Source organism: Lipotes vexillifer, unplaced genomic scaffold, assembly GCF_000442215.2.
Source record: "Lipotes vexillifer unplaced genomic scaffold, Lipotes_vexillifer_v1.1 scaffold165, whole genome shotgun sequence".
NCBI lineage: Eukaryota > Metazoa > Chordata > Mammalia > Artiodactyla > Lipotidae > Lipotes > Lipotes vexillifer.
In genome coordinates, this window is record NW_006799066.1 from 1614314 (window position 1) to 1631000 (window position 16687).

A 16687-nucleotide genomic window follows, 5' to 3' on the forward strand; every position below is an offset into this window, starting at 1 on the left:
CCATAGTTTACGCTAGGGTTCACTCTTGGTGTTGTACATTCTATGGGTTTGGACAAATGTAGAATGACAGGTATCCACTGTCTCCATAGTTTTGCATTTTCCAGAAAGTCATATAGTTGGAATCATACAGTATGTAGCCTATTCAGATTGGCTTCTTTCACTTAGTAATATGAATTTAAGCTTCCTCCCTATCTTTTCATGGCTTGAGAGATCATTTCTGTTTAGTGCTGAATCAGATTTCATTGTCTAGATGTACCCCGGTTTATCCATCCATTCATTTACTGAAGGACATCTTGGTTGCTTTCAGGTTTTGGCAATTACGAAAGCTGCTATGAACATCCATGTGCAGGTTTTTGTGAGAACCTAAGTTTTCAACTCCTTTGGATAAATACCAAGGAGCAAGATTTCTAGACTGTATGCTACGAGTATGCTTAGTTTTGTAAGAAGCCCACCAAACTGTCTTCCGAAGTGGCTGTACTACTGTGCCTCCCACCAGCAGTGAGTGAGAGTTTCTGAAGCTCCACATGCTCACCAGCATTTGGTGGTGTCAGTGTTCCAGATTTTGGGCTAATAGGTGTGTAGTAATATCCATTTTGTTTTAAATTGAATTTCATAACATATGAGGTGGAGCATCTTTTCATATGCTTATCTGCCACCTGAATATCTTCTTGGGTGAGTTGTCTTTTAAGGTCTTTGGCCCATTTTTAAATTGGGTTGTTTTTCTTATCATTGAATTTTATGAGTTTTTTGTATATTTTGGATAACAGTTTCTAAAACCACCATCTTATTTCTTCCATGAGTGATTGTAAGGGATGAAGAATTCATGTTAAATATCCTTCTCTGTGTGACTTTCCTCTAACTCACCTGTTGAGTTTCCTGAGGCTGCTGTAACAAATGACCACAAACTTTGTGGCTTAAGAGAACAGAAATTCATTTGCTCATGGTTCCGGAGAACAGAAGTCCAAAATCAGTTTCACTGGGGCTGAAATCGAGATGTGGGCAGGGCCGTTCCTCCTCTAGAAGCTCTAGGGGAGAATCTGCGACAGCATTTCCTGACATCATCCCAATCTCCACTTTGTCTTCACATTGCCTTCTCCTGTGTGTGCCTTTTCCTATTTTGTCTGTATCAGATTTCCCTCTGCCTCTCTCTTATATGGAAACATGTGATTGAATTTTGGGCCCAACTGGATAACCCAGGTTAATCCCCCATCTCAAGACCCTTAACTTAATCATATCTGCAAGGACCCTTTCTCCAAACACAGTAACATGTACGGGTTCCAGGGATTAGGACACAGATATCTTTGGAGGGATTATTTTTCACCTATCACATGACTTACACAACTTAAATTGCAAATATTGAGGCTATTTTTGTGAAAATCATGCTAAATGCACCATTTCCAGATTTAAACCATAGGATTAACAATATTCATAACAACTCTGTGAAAGTATTTTTTCCAGCTTAACACTCCCTTAGTTGGCCATCAAGGTTATAAAAATAATGGAATACGCTGGCTCTGTCCCAGGCATCCTTTGGATCCCTTAACACAGATGCTCTGTGCCTTTCCTAAGGAATCATCAGCCCTGCCCTCACCTCAGAGGTCTGGCAAAGTTAATGTGTTTGCTTTTAGTCTGAAAAAAATTTCCGTTCCCCAGGTTCTTGCTGGAGAATATAGCTCCAGATACTATTACACAATTCTTCTTAAAAAACTCAACCACAAGATAGAGTGCTCCCGAACAATTGCCTGAAAATCATCTGTTCTTCAACACAGCTTACATTTTATCCTAGGACCAAGACAGTTCACTGGAGAGACATGTACTTGCCTCATCCCCCCCCTCCCCCGGCCCCTGTTCTGGCATGAGGCCAGCGGGCTGCGCTGAAGGACATTAAGACACACCCCATGGAGGTCACATAGAACCTGCGGAGGAGACATTAGGGAGGACACTGTGCCATCCATCACTGGGCCCTTTATGAAGATCTACGGCATAAGGTTCCTCTCTGGACTTGGTGCAGAACAGCTATTCTGAGGACTACTATCCGTCTGACAGTGTGATCTACACCCCTTCCTTGCTCTGCCCGCAGTTTACTTCTTTCCCAGCCCCGTTTAGAGCCTGTGGTGTGAACTTCCGTGTGTCGCACTTACTCTGACTTTATTAAGTTTTCCCTTCTCTCTTTTTCTCCACTTATAAAACAATAATAAAAACTAATTCCAACAAATGAACAAATATTTCAGTGTATCATTTCAAATCCTTCTTCTGGGGCATAAGGAGGAGTTTTAAGCAATAAATATTATTTTAAAAAATTGATGATTGGGCTTCCCTGGTGGCGCAGTGGTAGACAGTCCATCTGCTGATGCAGGGGACACGGGTTCGTGCCCCGGTCCGGGAAGATCCCACATGCCGCGGAGCGGCTGGGCCCGTGAGCCATGGCCTCTGCGCCTGTGTGTCCGGAGCCTGTGCTCCGCAACGGGAGAGGCCCACGTATCGCAAAAAATAAAAATAAAAAAAAAATTGATGATTAAAATATGATCCATGCATTTTTGCAGGAAAACTAAAGTGACCTCATACTTTCATGTCACATAGTTTCTGAAACATGGGTGTGGCCTGAGACCAGGCCTCCTCTGACCATTGCTGCCTTATGGCCGTAGCAATCCCAGTATAGTCGGTTGCATTATTTGAAACTACCAGCTATAAAAACAACCCTAAAAAATTTAATTACGCTGATGACTCAGTCAATGACATGGCTCCCTGCTGTTTCAGAAGCAAGAATTGCCTCTGTGGGCCCTTCTTCCTCCTTTATTTACCCTGTTATAGATCCACGGTGCTCCTTGAAGAAAGCATCAAAATTTCTCCAGATAAGCGAGAACTGGAGAATACCCCATGGATTGTTCCAGCATTTTTATGCTTCACTGACTTATCTGCCCCTTGATAACTGAGCCCTTCTCTACTATTCATTATAATTACATAAAAATCCTTCTCTAAAGCTGTTCGTTTGTTCTTTATCCCTAAAGTCACCTGTGAAATAGGCATCCATTTTCATCAAGGGCATGTAGCACAGAGAAAGTGGAGAATGCCAAACAAGGTGATAGAGAAAGAAGATTCCTGCTTCGTTTCTATTAAGAAATGCAAATTTTCAACAAATAGTAGATGGCTGCATTTTATAAAGTCAAACAAGACAGACACAGAAATCATTCGATGTTAATTTAGTGAACAAAGACTTTGCTGTAATATTCTTTGGAGTTACTACCTTTGTATCAGCTGCTGACCAGCGTGAGCCAGGCTTTGGTTTGGGAACCTTGCCTAATGCTAGTTACAGACGTCGCCATGCTTGTTGGGACTTTTCCAATAAATATGGGGGGAAGCACATTCTCGTCCCACTTCAGTGCCTAACTCGAGTGTTTTTATTGTTGTCGCTTACCTATGACAGTCCCCTTATTCCTTTTTTTTTTTTTTTCAGCTAACGTCTACTGATTAAAAACCACATTACAGGAAAACTAATGAGTATTAGTGTAAAATGCAACTATAAATTCAAGTATAGAGTAGAGAAAGAAATTTTCATGAGAAACAACTACAGGCAGACCTCAGAGATCTTGCAAGTTTGGGTCCAGACCACCATGATAAAGCGAATACCACAATAGAGTGAGTAACATGAATGTTTTGGTTTCCAGTGCATATAAAAGTTATGTTTACATTATATTGTAGTCTATTAAGTGTGCAATAGCATTATGTTTAGAAAAACAATGCACATACCTTATTTAAAAATACTTTATTGCTAAGAAATGCTAATCATCATCTGAGCCTTCAGTGAGTCATAATCTTTCTGCTGGTGGAGGGTTTGAAATTATTTCGAGAATTACCAAAATGTGACAGAGAGACCCGAAGCGCGCAAATGCTGTTGGAAAAATGGCACCAATAGACTTGTTTGATACAGGGCTGCCACAAACCCTCAATTTGTAAAAAACGCAATATCGATGAAGCACAATACAATGAGGTATGCCTGTAGATGATTAAGTGAAGATGTCATTAGATACATTATAATAAATATTTGGCCCAATAATTACATGAGTATGATGGAGTTAAGAGAACAGATAACTTCAATCTAGGGTTAATTGACTTTTCAAAAACTGTAATATCCAGAAACAAATGCAAATAATATTTCAAATTAACTGATGACAAAGCAAAACAGTCCCCCTGGAAACTGGAGGTGCGTGAGGTTAACCCCAAGTGAGAAGAATCTTAAATCTAACATCATTTCACCTTAACAGTAACTATCCTAAGAGTATTGGACTAACCTATGTTTTCTTTTTGCGTCGAGTTGCTTTAAAATGAAAACCCCTACTTGGGCTTCCCTGGTGGCGCAGTGGTTGAGAGTCCGCCTGCCGATGCAGGGGATGCGGGTTCGTGCCCCGGTCCGGGAAGATCCCACGTGCCGCGGAGCGGCTGGGCCCGTGAGCCATGGCCGCTGAGCCTGCGCGTCCGGAGCCTGTTGCTCCGCAACGGGAGAGGCCACAACAGTGAGAGGCCCGCGTACCGCAAAAAAAAAAAAAAAAAAATTAAAACCCCTATTTGTATGGTACTTGACAGTACTGATGCTTCGTTTGTAATCTCTTACCTCATTAGAAAAGACCAAGTAGGAAGTAGGGAGAGCACGTATTAGTCTCATTTTTTAAAATAAGGAAATGGAGGCTCAGAATGACTAAGTGAGCTGCCCAAAGCCACCAGAGTAGACTGTGATGGGCGGGGCTGACACCCAAGTCGGCTGGCCTGACGGTAAAGTTCTATTTCTATTTGGCCATTACAGCTGCTGTTTTTCTTTTCACTTGATTCACTTCACATGGAATGCTGATGTGCCTGGAGAAAAATCCACTCTATTCAAAGGTTGTTTCTCTTACAGTTTTTTTAAAAAACAAATCAAGAGTAATGGCTGAGTTTATTTAACAAAGAAACCATCGCATGTTCCTGCGAAAAGCAAAACAACCACCTACCCGTTTACGGAGTTTCTCTGCAGCATCGAGTTCAGCTTTAATAGTCTTATCAAATTTATTTAATAGTTTAGGCTTCTTTTTCTTCACTGAAAGAGAAAAAGAGGTTTTAAATTTTTATTTTATGTTTTTGTCTAGAAATAGTTCTTGAGAATAGTGATTTACAAAAGTAGTAAGAAACCTAGTATTGGTCCTGAGCCTATAACTGGAGAACCAAGCACAGTCCTGGCTCAGCTCCCCACACGGCTCTCCCAACCCCCAGGATGACCCAGTCAGTAACTGCCAAACCACAGGGAGACGGTCAGGGCCCTTTTCCTCAGATGCTCGAAGGTGTTCTTGGGAGACTGGGTGCATTCTGGTATCCTGAAACTCTCAGGATAGTGACCTAATTTCTGGAATGAAAATGGTAGGTATGATTTCTAAACTCTTAGGATCAACTCCTTGGCTAAGCCCAAAAGGCTGCTTACAACTGTCTCTGAACACACCCACAGTGTTTCCCGATCAGATAAAAGTAGGAAATTAATCTCAAGGGAGCAGGATTTCTTAGTGTAGGACTCAAGACCCTTCCATTGCATCCTGGACCCAAATTCCAGCATATTCCATCTTTAGCCAGATGGGACCACCCCTCGCTCCCCAAATAAGCTTTCTGCCATTTCTGAGGCTACTTTCTCCAAGTAAAATGGCTTATTCCTTGTCAGTTGAAAATACTCCCCTTCTTCAACAACCAGCTGAAAACCACACTCACTCCACATATCACTCACAGAAGTGCTCCATTTTCTCTATCACACGACTGAAATCCTCAGCACCACGCATATGTCTTTTTTTGTGTGTGTGGTTCTTCCCCCTATTATATGGTACTTTTATGTACTTATCCTGGTCCCTTTTCAAACCATAAGCCCCTGCAGAGTGGCACCATGTCTTTGATGCAACCTGAATTTCCTCCTGCTGACTCAGCCTGATGTCACGACCAGCAGGGGAGGGTTGGGTCCTTCCGAGTGGACCCAGAGCAGATAATCCTGTCTCAGGGCTCAGAGCATGACCAGGTGTGACCCTGAAGGGTAAGCCGGGTGTTCCAGGTAGAGAGAAATGAGAGCAGTCAGAGGAGAACTTCCTTAATGCTCTGACATTAAACCAACACATTCAGTTCCTTGTGCTCTGTCCCCAGGTGCAGGAGGAGGGGTTCTCCCTCCTAAGGTCACTCCCTGCCCTGCCCCACAGGTCCGCACTCTGCTGTCTCCGTAGGCCTCCTCACTCTGGCTTACCTCTGAGCCCCTGTCCACGTTTCACAGCGCTGAAGTCCCCACCATCCTAAAGCCACAGCAAACCAACCAGCCAGGACGAACCTCAGCCTCCCCACCCCCACTCGCCATCCTCTCCCCACTCCCCTCCCTCGTGGCTCCCTTTCCACCCACAGTGCTTTGTCCTCACCCACCACGGGGGCAAAAGCCAGTCGTCCAGAAGGAAGGAGCCTCAGTGGTTAAGAGTCAGAGGGCAGGGGCCTGAGTCCCAGCTCTGTCCTGTCCCAGCTCTGTGACCTAAGCCAAGCTGGCGGTAGACTTTTCCGACTCTCACTTCCCTAATCTATAACATGGGGTAGCGTTCTTGAGAATTAAATATTGCATGTGGGCAACCAGCACAGTGATCAACATACAGTGAGTGCTCCGTATCTGAGAGCTAATAATGCGTACGGCCATCTCTGCAAGTCCCCCTGTTCCTTTGGCTCCCATCCAACCTGGCCCCCCTGCAGCATCGGACACGGCGGACTCCTCCCTCCTTCCTGAAAGGGTCCCTCGCCTTGACTTCTGTGCTGCCCGCTCTCCTGGTTTTCCTCCTGTCCCCCCAGCATGCTGTGCTCATCAGGGTCAGTCTTCAGCCTCTAAAGGGCTTCCACGGTTTAATTTCCAAACTGAGCTACATGTTAACTAGTTAATTTTCTCCTGAAATACAAAAATCATAAATCCAAGTGCCTATGGACACAGAGGCTTCAAGCTCAGATCCAAAGTGAAATTCGCTACTGCTCACAAATCTGTTCTGTCTCAGATTTGCCCTATTTCAGAGGATGGCGCTGTATCCATCTGTTTCCAAATAACAAACCTGGTCAGTCTGTGACCAGAGTAAAGATGAAGGAACACGAGGAATTATCTGAAGACTGAAAGTAATCGCTATTTTTTTTAGCACTCACTGTGTGCCGGTCTCCAGGCCATATCTCCTTTTATTCTCTCAACCTCTTGGACATGGGGAACTTAACTTCACAGATGTGGCCACTGAGGTTTCAAAGGGGTCAGTCCCTTGACACCTCCCGTATGGCTGTCAGCATGGCTGATGCCATCTTGGGCCCTGACAGTTCCTCCTGTCCTTCCATTGACACTACCCAGGACTGTACTGTGCAGTGAATCACTTCTCTGTTGTCAGGGGCTTTAGAGTTAATAGATATTGTTTCATCATCATTAGGACCAGGTGGCCTCTATGCTCTGTTAGTCTCCAATGTTGAAGACCTTTGCTGGCGTATTCCGGGCGCCCACAAGACTAGTTACCCACTCATAAATCTTGACTTAGGAATACATGCCGTATTTCCAAGCACCCCATACCCCAGGTTAACTATCAAATTGTCCCAGTGGCCATAGCCTCCGCGAATGCTTCCAGATCATTTTCTGCCCAATCCCACCCTGTGAGTAAGTTACCCTGTAATAAATTGATCCCCTGATTACACGGGGCTTCCTGCCTCGTTGTTTGATCTCAAGATGCCTTCTCAGTTCAGTGGGCACTTTTTGTTCCGTCCGTCCTCTGACACCTCCCCTCTCCCATCTACATTTTCCACCTAAATGGTCTCCAAAAAGAAAAGGAAGTTTCCTAAGAATCTTAGCCTCCTGCCTCTCCCCACAGGGGAGGTGGTGTGACTTATCTGATCACTGAGTTAGGGGGAAGCAACAAGCTTGTGTAGCTCAGTCCCACCCCTTCCCTTCCCCCAGGACGTGTACCACTATGTGCTGAGCGGATGCCACATCCTGCAGGGAGGGGTCCCCACCCACATGGCGGAACTAGGGCTGCTCTCCACAGCCTGGAGTGGGCAGGTATGTCCAATTCTTGGGTTCAAGATTATGAAACCTATTATTCCTGTTCATGTAAGTCCCATTCTCCAATCGACTTTTATCAGTAATAAAGCTGACACTTTGATCACTTTTTTCATTTCATTCCTTGTATATAATATAGTTTCAATGTTTATTGGAGTAGAGTTGATTTACAATGTTGTGTTAGTTTCAGGTGTAGAGCAAAGTGAATTGGTGATACATATACATATATCCATTCTTTTTTTAGATTCTTTTCCCATATAGGCCATTACAGAGTATTGAGTAGAGTTCCCTGTGCCAAACAGTAGGTTCTTATTAGTTATCTATTTTATATATAGCAGTGTGTTTGTGTCAATCCCAATCTCCCAATGTACCCCCTTCCCCCTTGGTAACCATAAGTTTGTTTTCTACATCTGTGACTCTACTTCTATTTTGTAAATAAGTCCATTCATACCCTATTATTAGATTCCACATATAAGCGATACCAGTATTTGTCTTTCTGTGTCTGACTTGCTTCACTCAGTATGACAATCTCTAGTTCCATCCATTTGCTGCAAATGGAATTATTTTGTTCTTTTTTATGGCTGGGTAATATTCCATTGTATATAACTCCTAGGCATATACCTGGAGAAAACCATAATTTGAAAAGACACATGCACCCCAATGTTCATTGCAGCACTATTTACAACAGCCAGGACACGGAAGCAACCTAAATGTCCATTGACAGAGGAATGATAAAGAAGATGTGGTACATATATCATTCCTTATATATTTTAAAAAATTGGTATTCTCTTTTATTTATTCCACCTTTCTCTTCTCCTCTCGCAAGCCCCAAGGCCCCCTATTGTTGAAAAATATGTCTAAAGCAGAGACTGAAAAAATAGTGACTAGTGGGCACATTCAACGGCATGCCATGATATGTTAGCATACGTGCTGAGAACATGGGAAATGAATCGACATTTGGCTGAGATGGGGATTTATAAATGGTGGAAGTTAGTGTCGTGTCACCCAGCACTGACTTATGTCTCTCAATTGCTCGCTTTGGTTTTGCAGAAGTGTCTGTCAGCAGGACGACAGCAGGACCAGGAAAGCCTGGCGAGCACCTGAGCAGAGGGTTACTGCTGGCATCGGGACTTTTCCCAAGCGCATCTCCCATGTTCCACTGTCAAAGTTAACATGAGGTTTATTTACAGGGGGGGAAAAAAAACTATTGGCAGCTTAGGACATCCAAAATATATAGTTAACATTAAAATATGTTTGTTAAATAGCCATACTGTACTCAGTGTCAACTTATTTCAGTATCATCATGAAAAATAGGTTATTAAAAATCTCGAAGCACTCATTACCAAGAGAAATTACTTTGTCCCATAAAATTTCTTTTCACAAACCTTCCTATTTAATAGCTGTTAATATTGCTCCTCTCTTTGAAATTCAGGTTTATTCCTATCATGACTATTTTTATTTTTAAGTGTATAAAAAGCCTAAGGCAATTTTTCCCATTGTAAAAAAACACAGATCTGTTCCTTCTTGTTCTGGGGAAACACGTGGTCTTACTGCAGAAACAGGAGTGGGGTCTCAGGGCTCGTGACAGGATGGAGCAAAACTCTCTCAGGCTCTTTGGGCCTCAGTTTCTTCTACAAATGGTTCTCTTAAGGTCTCTGCACAAATCCTGCACTTCTGATTTTCAGTTGATTTAAATCATGTTAATCATCTTTCAAAGTAGACCTGGGAGTATTGCCATGGGTTGTTAATTTTGTTGAATTTGGATTTTTAAAAGTGGTTTAGGAAGCAGATGTTTATGTTTTATAAAACTTTGAACTTTTCTTTGTGGTCACTGCTATTACAAGTATTTTGTCCTTTTCCAAAACCACAAAGAAAGAAAAAAAAGTGACCTGTTGCATTTCAAATCCTGACTTCCCTTGCCGTGGCTGAAACATTAAGAGCAAATGAAATGGAAAAGAAGGGAAATAAAAGAATAATTAAAGGCTGAAAAAAGACTAGGTAGGTAGGTAGGTTATATAAAAATTAAATGTTGACTCCCTTTCCTCTCCACTTGGTCCATGGGAGAAGATGTTTTCATACTACGGTACATGAGGAGAAGCTGACCACCAATGAAAACAGACACAGAATCTTTGCATCTCTCTATGTCCCTGACACGCTCTGATGATGAGTGACGGAAGTTGCAAGGTCTGCCATAAGGTAGACAGAAAAGCAACTTTCCGGACCTGTCTCCCTGCTTCCAGCCTGTTCTCGCTCTACACTGTCCTTAGGATCTTCCTGAAACACAATCTGTCCATGTTACCCCAGCGCCATGGATCCCCCAAGCACATAAAATAAACACTAAACTCCTTTGCATGCCGTCCTAGTAATCCTGCTCTTGGCTCACTGCCCAAGAGAAATGATGACACAGGTCCACACGGCGACTCATATGCACGCATTCACTGAAGCACTGTAACAGCCACAGGTAGACAAAACCCAAACGTCCATCACCTGGTGGATGGACACTTTATGGCAGAGCCATACAACACAATGCTACTCAGCCATGATACGAATACGTGCAACAACGTGGATCCCTCTCAAGTGCATCACGTTAGGTGAAAGAGGCCAAGTTCATAAAGCTACCAACTGGATGATTCCCTTTACACAGCATTTTAGAAAAGGATAAACTGTTGGGAAAGAAAACGGATTAGTGGTTTCAGAGGCTGGAGGTGGGAAAAGGGGTTGACTCCAAAGGGCACAAGAGAATTTTGAGATACAAAGCTCTAGATTTTAATTGTGGTGGAGAAATTGTAACTAGATGTCAATGTATATGTCAAAACTACACACCACAAAAGGTGGATTTTACCATATGTAAATTACACCTCAATACCTGACTTGACAAAAAAGTTATAAGGAAGAGGCAAGTCACATGATTCTCAATGATTCGGGAATTCCCTGGAGGTCCAGTGGTTAGGACTCCGAGCTCTCACTGCGGAGGGCCAGGGCTCGATCCCTGGTTGGGGAACTAAGATCCCACAAGCCAAGCAGCATGGCCAAAAAAACAAACAAAGAAAAAATAAAATCAATGAAGACTCTTATCATAGGTATATCAGTATGAGAAGCATTTGGGCATAAAAACATCGTTCTTTCAAAAATTAAATTAAATCTGATTTTGAGCTCTCCGCCGCCAACCATGAACCTATCAGCAGGTAATTTGAACTTACTCAAATTCAACTATGCTTAAGAGGCTCCTCCCTGCAAATATAAGAAAAGAGGAGGAAAAATTCTCTCCTTATTTAATATCCCAGCTACTGTTTCTGCTCCTGTCTCTTTCTTATCATTCATTCCATCCTCCAAGCACCCTACTTTTAATTTTTATTTTTTAAAAAAAATTTGAATACTCTTTTTTTTTTTTTGCCGTACGTGGGCCTCTCACTGTTGTGGCCTCTTCCGTTGCGGAGCACAGCCTCCGGATGCACAGGCTCAGCGGCCACGGCTCACGGGCCCAGCCGCTGCACGGCATGTGGGATCTTTCCAGACCGGGGCACGAACCCGCGTCCCCTGCATTGGCAGGCGGACTCTCAACCACTGCGCCACCAGGGAAGCCCTGACTGCTCTTGAAGTATAGGAAACCATTGCTGCTCGTCTGTGTGTGACTCTGTAAGCAGTGGAGGGGGCCCCAGGCTTTGGACTGAGACCCACATTTTTCACTGGTTCATTCATTCATTCAACTACTTGCTAAAAAGACACCATGTTTCAAGGATTGTGCTAAGTGCTGGGGATTCAACAGAACATTCCTCAAGGAGGCTACAGTCTTACTGGGGAGAAAGCTGTAAATGGATAATGAATGCTTAGAGGAATGAGGGTAATTGTAAGGGCAGACCAGGAGTGGTGCTAATCTTTTTGGGAAGGGGGAGGGAAAGCTTTCTGGGGAAATCGAGGACCTAAGTATAGACCCAGAGAGAAGCAGCATTCCCAGCAGAGGAAAGAGAGTCCCAATCACAAGTTTGGGACATTGTACTTTCACCATTAGTTATTTTTCTTTATTTTTCTAGAAATCTTCTCCTGCTTGGATTCTATGGTTTGGTGCAATATATATGTTCTTATTATGGGAATCCGGCCTTTCCAGAATTTTGGAAAGCTCACAGTGGTGGAGGTATTGCTCAGGAACCCCGGCCACTGACTTGCTTTCTCCCCACATATGGGTATGTGGCCTTAGTGACACTGAACCTGCTTTAAGAGCCAGAAGAGGCCTGAAATGCACGTTCAGGGAGTTTTAGTTTTGTAGAGAGAGGATGTACACCCCAACTGTAAGAGGTGGCACAGCAAGAATGGGGCTTTTGAAAGACAAAGAGTGGACAGCTGTAGCCCCGCACCCCAGCCAGAGGGGGATTCAAGATTCCCACGCTGAGGGCCAAACCAGCTGCTCTGCCCGGGGCTGCCATCTGCTTTTGATACAACACTGTAAGCTGATTGAGGACCTTAAATTAACTTTACTAGGAGGAAGAGAGAGAAAATAAGAACTTCTCCCACCAACTCAAAACCTATCTGAAACGTTGTATTTAGTCAAGAAAAATACATATATCTTGAAGTAAGCCTTTCACAGTTGTTTCCTGGAAGCAGCTTTACTGCCTTTGACAAACTGGCTCCTAGCCACTCTATCTTCACCTCCTGTTACTTACCTGCAAAGCAGTTACACTTCCTTTACACAGACTCTCAAATTTCACATGAACTTGTGACACTTCAGTGACTTTTCTCATGGTGGTGTTTTTTGGTGGTGGTTGGGTGTGGGAGCTTGGAAAACCCTTCCCTCTATTTCTACCAAAGAAAACTCTCTTTCAACCTTCAAGACCTAGTTTAAATGCTATTTCCTCTATCAAGTCATCTAAAGACATCCTCATGAAAAAAAAACCCACAAAACTTTCTCCTCTGTGCTCATACAACACTTTGTTTCTAGAAATAGCAAAGTTTCAGGCTGTGTTTAAGTTGGCCATGTGGTTATATATGATGTACACTCTCTTCCCCACGCCACCCCCCATACTGCTGGATTGTTAATTTTTGTGAGGAAAGAACTGTGTCTTCCTCATAATTTATTTCCAGCACAGCACATGGTCTGTCCCATGAAAAGTCGTCAATAAATGTTTCTGAATGTATATAAATACATGCAAGCATGAATGAATCAGAATATTCCATGAAATCTTGCCGTGTGCTACAACATGGACGGACCTAGAGGGTGTTATGCTAAGTGAAATAAGTCAGACACAGACTCACAGATACAGAGAACAAACTGGTGGTCGCCAGAGGGGAGGGAGTTAGGGGGTGGCTGAAAAAGGGGAAGAGGATTAAGAGGACAAACTTCCATCTATAAAATAAGTAACAGGATGGAATGTCACATAGGGAATATAGTCGATAATATTGCAACAACTTTGTATGGTGACAGATGGTAACTGAACTTATCGTGGTGATCATTTCATAATGTATAAAAAATATCAAATCACTACGTTGTACACCTGAAAGTAATATTATATGTTAATTATAACTCAATTAAAAAAAGATATTCCAGAAGGGGATATCCATGTCAATTTGTAACTTAGGCGTATCAGTTATTTAAAAAACAATCAGAAAATTGTAAGCACCCAAGATACAGAATGAATTGAGAATGAGAATAGCGTGCTTTATAAAGAAGGTCTAGTCCAGAAAGTGTCAACAGACAACAAAAGAGGGGACGGAGGAGGAAGGTAAGGGAAAGACACAAGGTAAGTGCGAGACAATCCCCACTGAAGATTTTATAGAGAACACCGAGATCTATTTCTTATTCCATTCTAGTTTTTCCATATATTTAGAATTTAGAACACAATGGCAGAATATTAGACACAACTAACCAGTAAGTTCTTGGACTGCAAAGTTCAGCTGATTTTAGTAGAACATAAAAACTACACTAAGCAGCTTGCTTTTTATATGTTCGGAGTCTCTGCTTAATGCCTTGTCAAATTATTTGCTGATAATAATAGTTGACATTCATTGATCACTTACCCTGCTAGACATGTGCAACTCACCCAGGCTGCACAAACTGTCAACAGTAGGAGCCAAGACTGGAGCTGGGGGTTGTCTTGACTCCAGTGTCTATGCTTTTGACAACATTTTGTTGTATACCCGGCATCTGGCCCAAAAGTTCAGACACCAGGGTGTTCCTGCATGTTTGGAGAGTGATGACAGTGTGGAACTAAGTATTAGTATAAGTATTATGTTGTGTAAGAAAGTAGCTGAACTTTGTACTACTTGTCTCAGAGGATAAAGGCAGTTAAATAATCACAGTGATTTCCCTTCATTTTGTGTCTCAAAGACCCAGCGTGTACACATTACACAGAGACACCTGGCTTAGCAGGAAGGTCACAGGGTCTGGAGGCCAGGGTGTGAGCCTCACTCCTGCCTTTCTTAGGTGACTTGCTTAGTCTCACTTCCATGAAACAGGAATAATGTCTGACCCCTACCTACTAACCATAAAGGTACATAAAATATCATATAAATATTAATCATGACTTCCGTCTATAATACCTTATTTTCATTTCCTTTAAAATTCTGCTCTTTAATTAAATGGGAGATATGTATGACCTACCTTATTAGTAAACGTTTGAGGAACTAATTTTTTTAAGATACCAGATTTGCTCTAGGTCAAACATTTCTCTGGCAGAGATTTTGGATAACTAATAACTTTGCCAAACCATTCCTACATCCCGTTTGAATTTCCTGGGTCAACAAAGGACTAAGGAGCTATGGGGCCCCATTGTACTCCCTTTGCTCCCTAAACCCTACTGTGTTTTCAAGCAGGACCACATAAAACATGAAGGGTTGCTTTTTGTTATAGGTTATCCAAAGGTGGAATTAGATAAAAAATAATCTAAAGAGCAAAATGATTTAAGAAGGAAGAGTAAGACCAAAATAAGTCATTGAAGAAAAATGTGCTCTATATCTGAGATACAGCCTGAAACCTTGAAATAATCATGTAATGCTAATTTCAATATTATTCGTGTTAAATAGCAGTTAAACCACGACAGACCCCACTACACATTTTAATCTTCCTATGTTACAACTGGAAGTTAATTTTGCTTTTCTTTTTAAAATCAGTGATAGATTTCAGTGGAAGAAAAAAAACCTCCACGCTAAATTTGTCTGGCAGTGAGGCAATCTATAAATTAAGGCAAATAACAAAAAAGAAGGAAACAACAGAGTGAAATATTCAAGACTTCAAGAACCCAGTACTAGGGTTTTTGATGAAATTCCTCCTGCTGGGTACAGGGAAAGCAAGCCCAGATCTACCAATGTTCCTCCAAGGCACAGGCAGGGATGTTGGTGGGAGCTCTCAGTTCTTTTCTCTTTCATTTACAAGTGGGAATTTTGCAAGGTATTCTATTGCTCTGCTTCACACGAGGGTCTGAAATAAATCTGCTTTCATATCGATAGTGGGTCATGTTATTGGCTGTTGGGAAACCCAATCAGCAGACAGCCACAGAAGTGCTTCTGGCGGGAGTCTTTGTGTTATCACTGTGAAAAAGGAAAATTAATGTGTTTGATCCAAAAAGAGCCCCTTCTGAGCCCACTTCCTCTAATGTGATATACCCACCTTGCAGGTATATAGTAGGGAGAGAAGAGGTAAATCTTGACAACTCAGGGGAGACTGTCTTACTTGCCAGCCTTTACTGATGACCGGAGGGAAGAAGAAAGGCGGACCCTTCCTTTCCTCCTACAGCTAAGGAGTAACGGACTTTTGTTCTCCTGAGTCAAATATTAACTACATGCCAGCAGGAGCTCAATATTCAAAGCTTAAACCACACAGTTAACATAAATGTTTTTCTGCTGAGAGACACTAACTAATACAACACAGTAAACATTATATAAAGGGCAATTGTTTTCCTCTGCCCCCTCTATTGAAATAATGTGGGATTCAGCTGGGAGCAGTCGATGGATCCAGCAAGTATTCCGGTTTATTAAATGTAGTCTGCTGTCTCCCCATAGGGTTATTTTAATAAATTATACATCACTCCCCTTCTAGAGTAATAATCCTTTAACAGATGTGACTCCATATGTTAAGTTAGAAATTTCAGAGATGCTAAGTGATGTGTTTTCTATACATAACAGAAACCCCTTCAGTGCCAAGGCAGTCCACAGGCTTACCAACAGCTAATTCAGACATTAAGAATTTCATCTCCATGTTCACTGTTCCATGAGACAACAGCCACCTTCCCCAAATTTTATTTTAGATACAATTCTAACAATCTTGATCTTCTGGTTCTAGAGGCTAGCACCTTTACCTTATTATAAGTATATTAGAAAGAAGTGAGGGTTGCTTGAATCAGATATACACTCAGTAGCAGGATGTAAAAGCCAACAGACTGAAGTAAGAAAGATATCAGAAATGAACCCAGCTCAAATAGCATTCCAATATGGGTCAAATTGTGTACAGGTAAACAGTGCAAATTGTGTACAGTTCAACAGCCCCAAACGGTATCTCTGCACAATAACTGATGTTCATTAAAATGGGCATGACAGTCTCTAATCACCAAAGAAAGTTAAACTGTGTGCGGCATACAATTTAAAAAGGCAGAGAGGCATAAAAAGTATTTTAGGGGCTTCCCTGGTGGCGCAGTGGTTGGGAGTCCGCCT

General features: G+C 42.3%; 1 protein-coding gene across 1 annotated transcript in view; it reads right to left on the reverse strand.

Moving 5' to 3' along the window:
• Positions 1 to 16687, reverse strand: part of ASPH (aspartate beta-hydroxylase) — a 216926-nt gene that overhangs the window by 60900 nt on the left and 139339 nt on the right. Inside the window, exon 15 of the mRNA XM_007471474.1 lies at positions 4983 to 5068. Within this exon, the coding sequence (XP_007471536.1) occupies positions 4983 to 5068 (86 nt within the window). The remainder of the gene's footprint in view (positions 1 to 4982; positions 5069 to 16687) is intronic.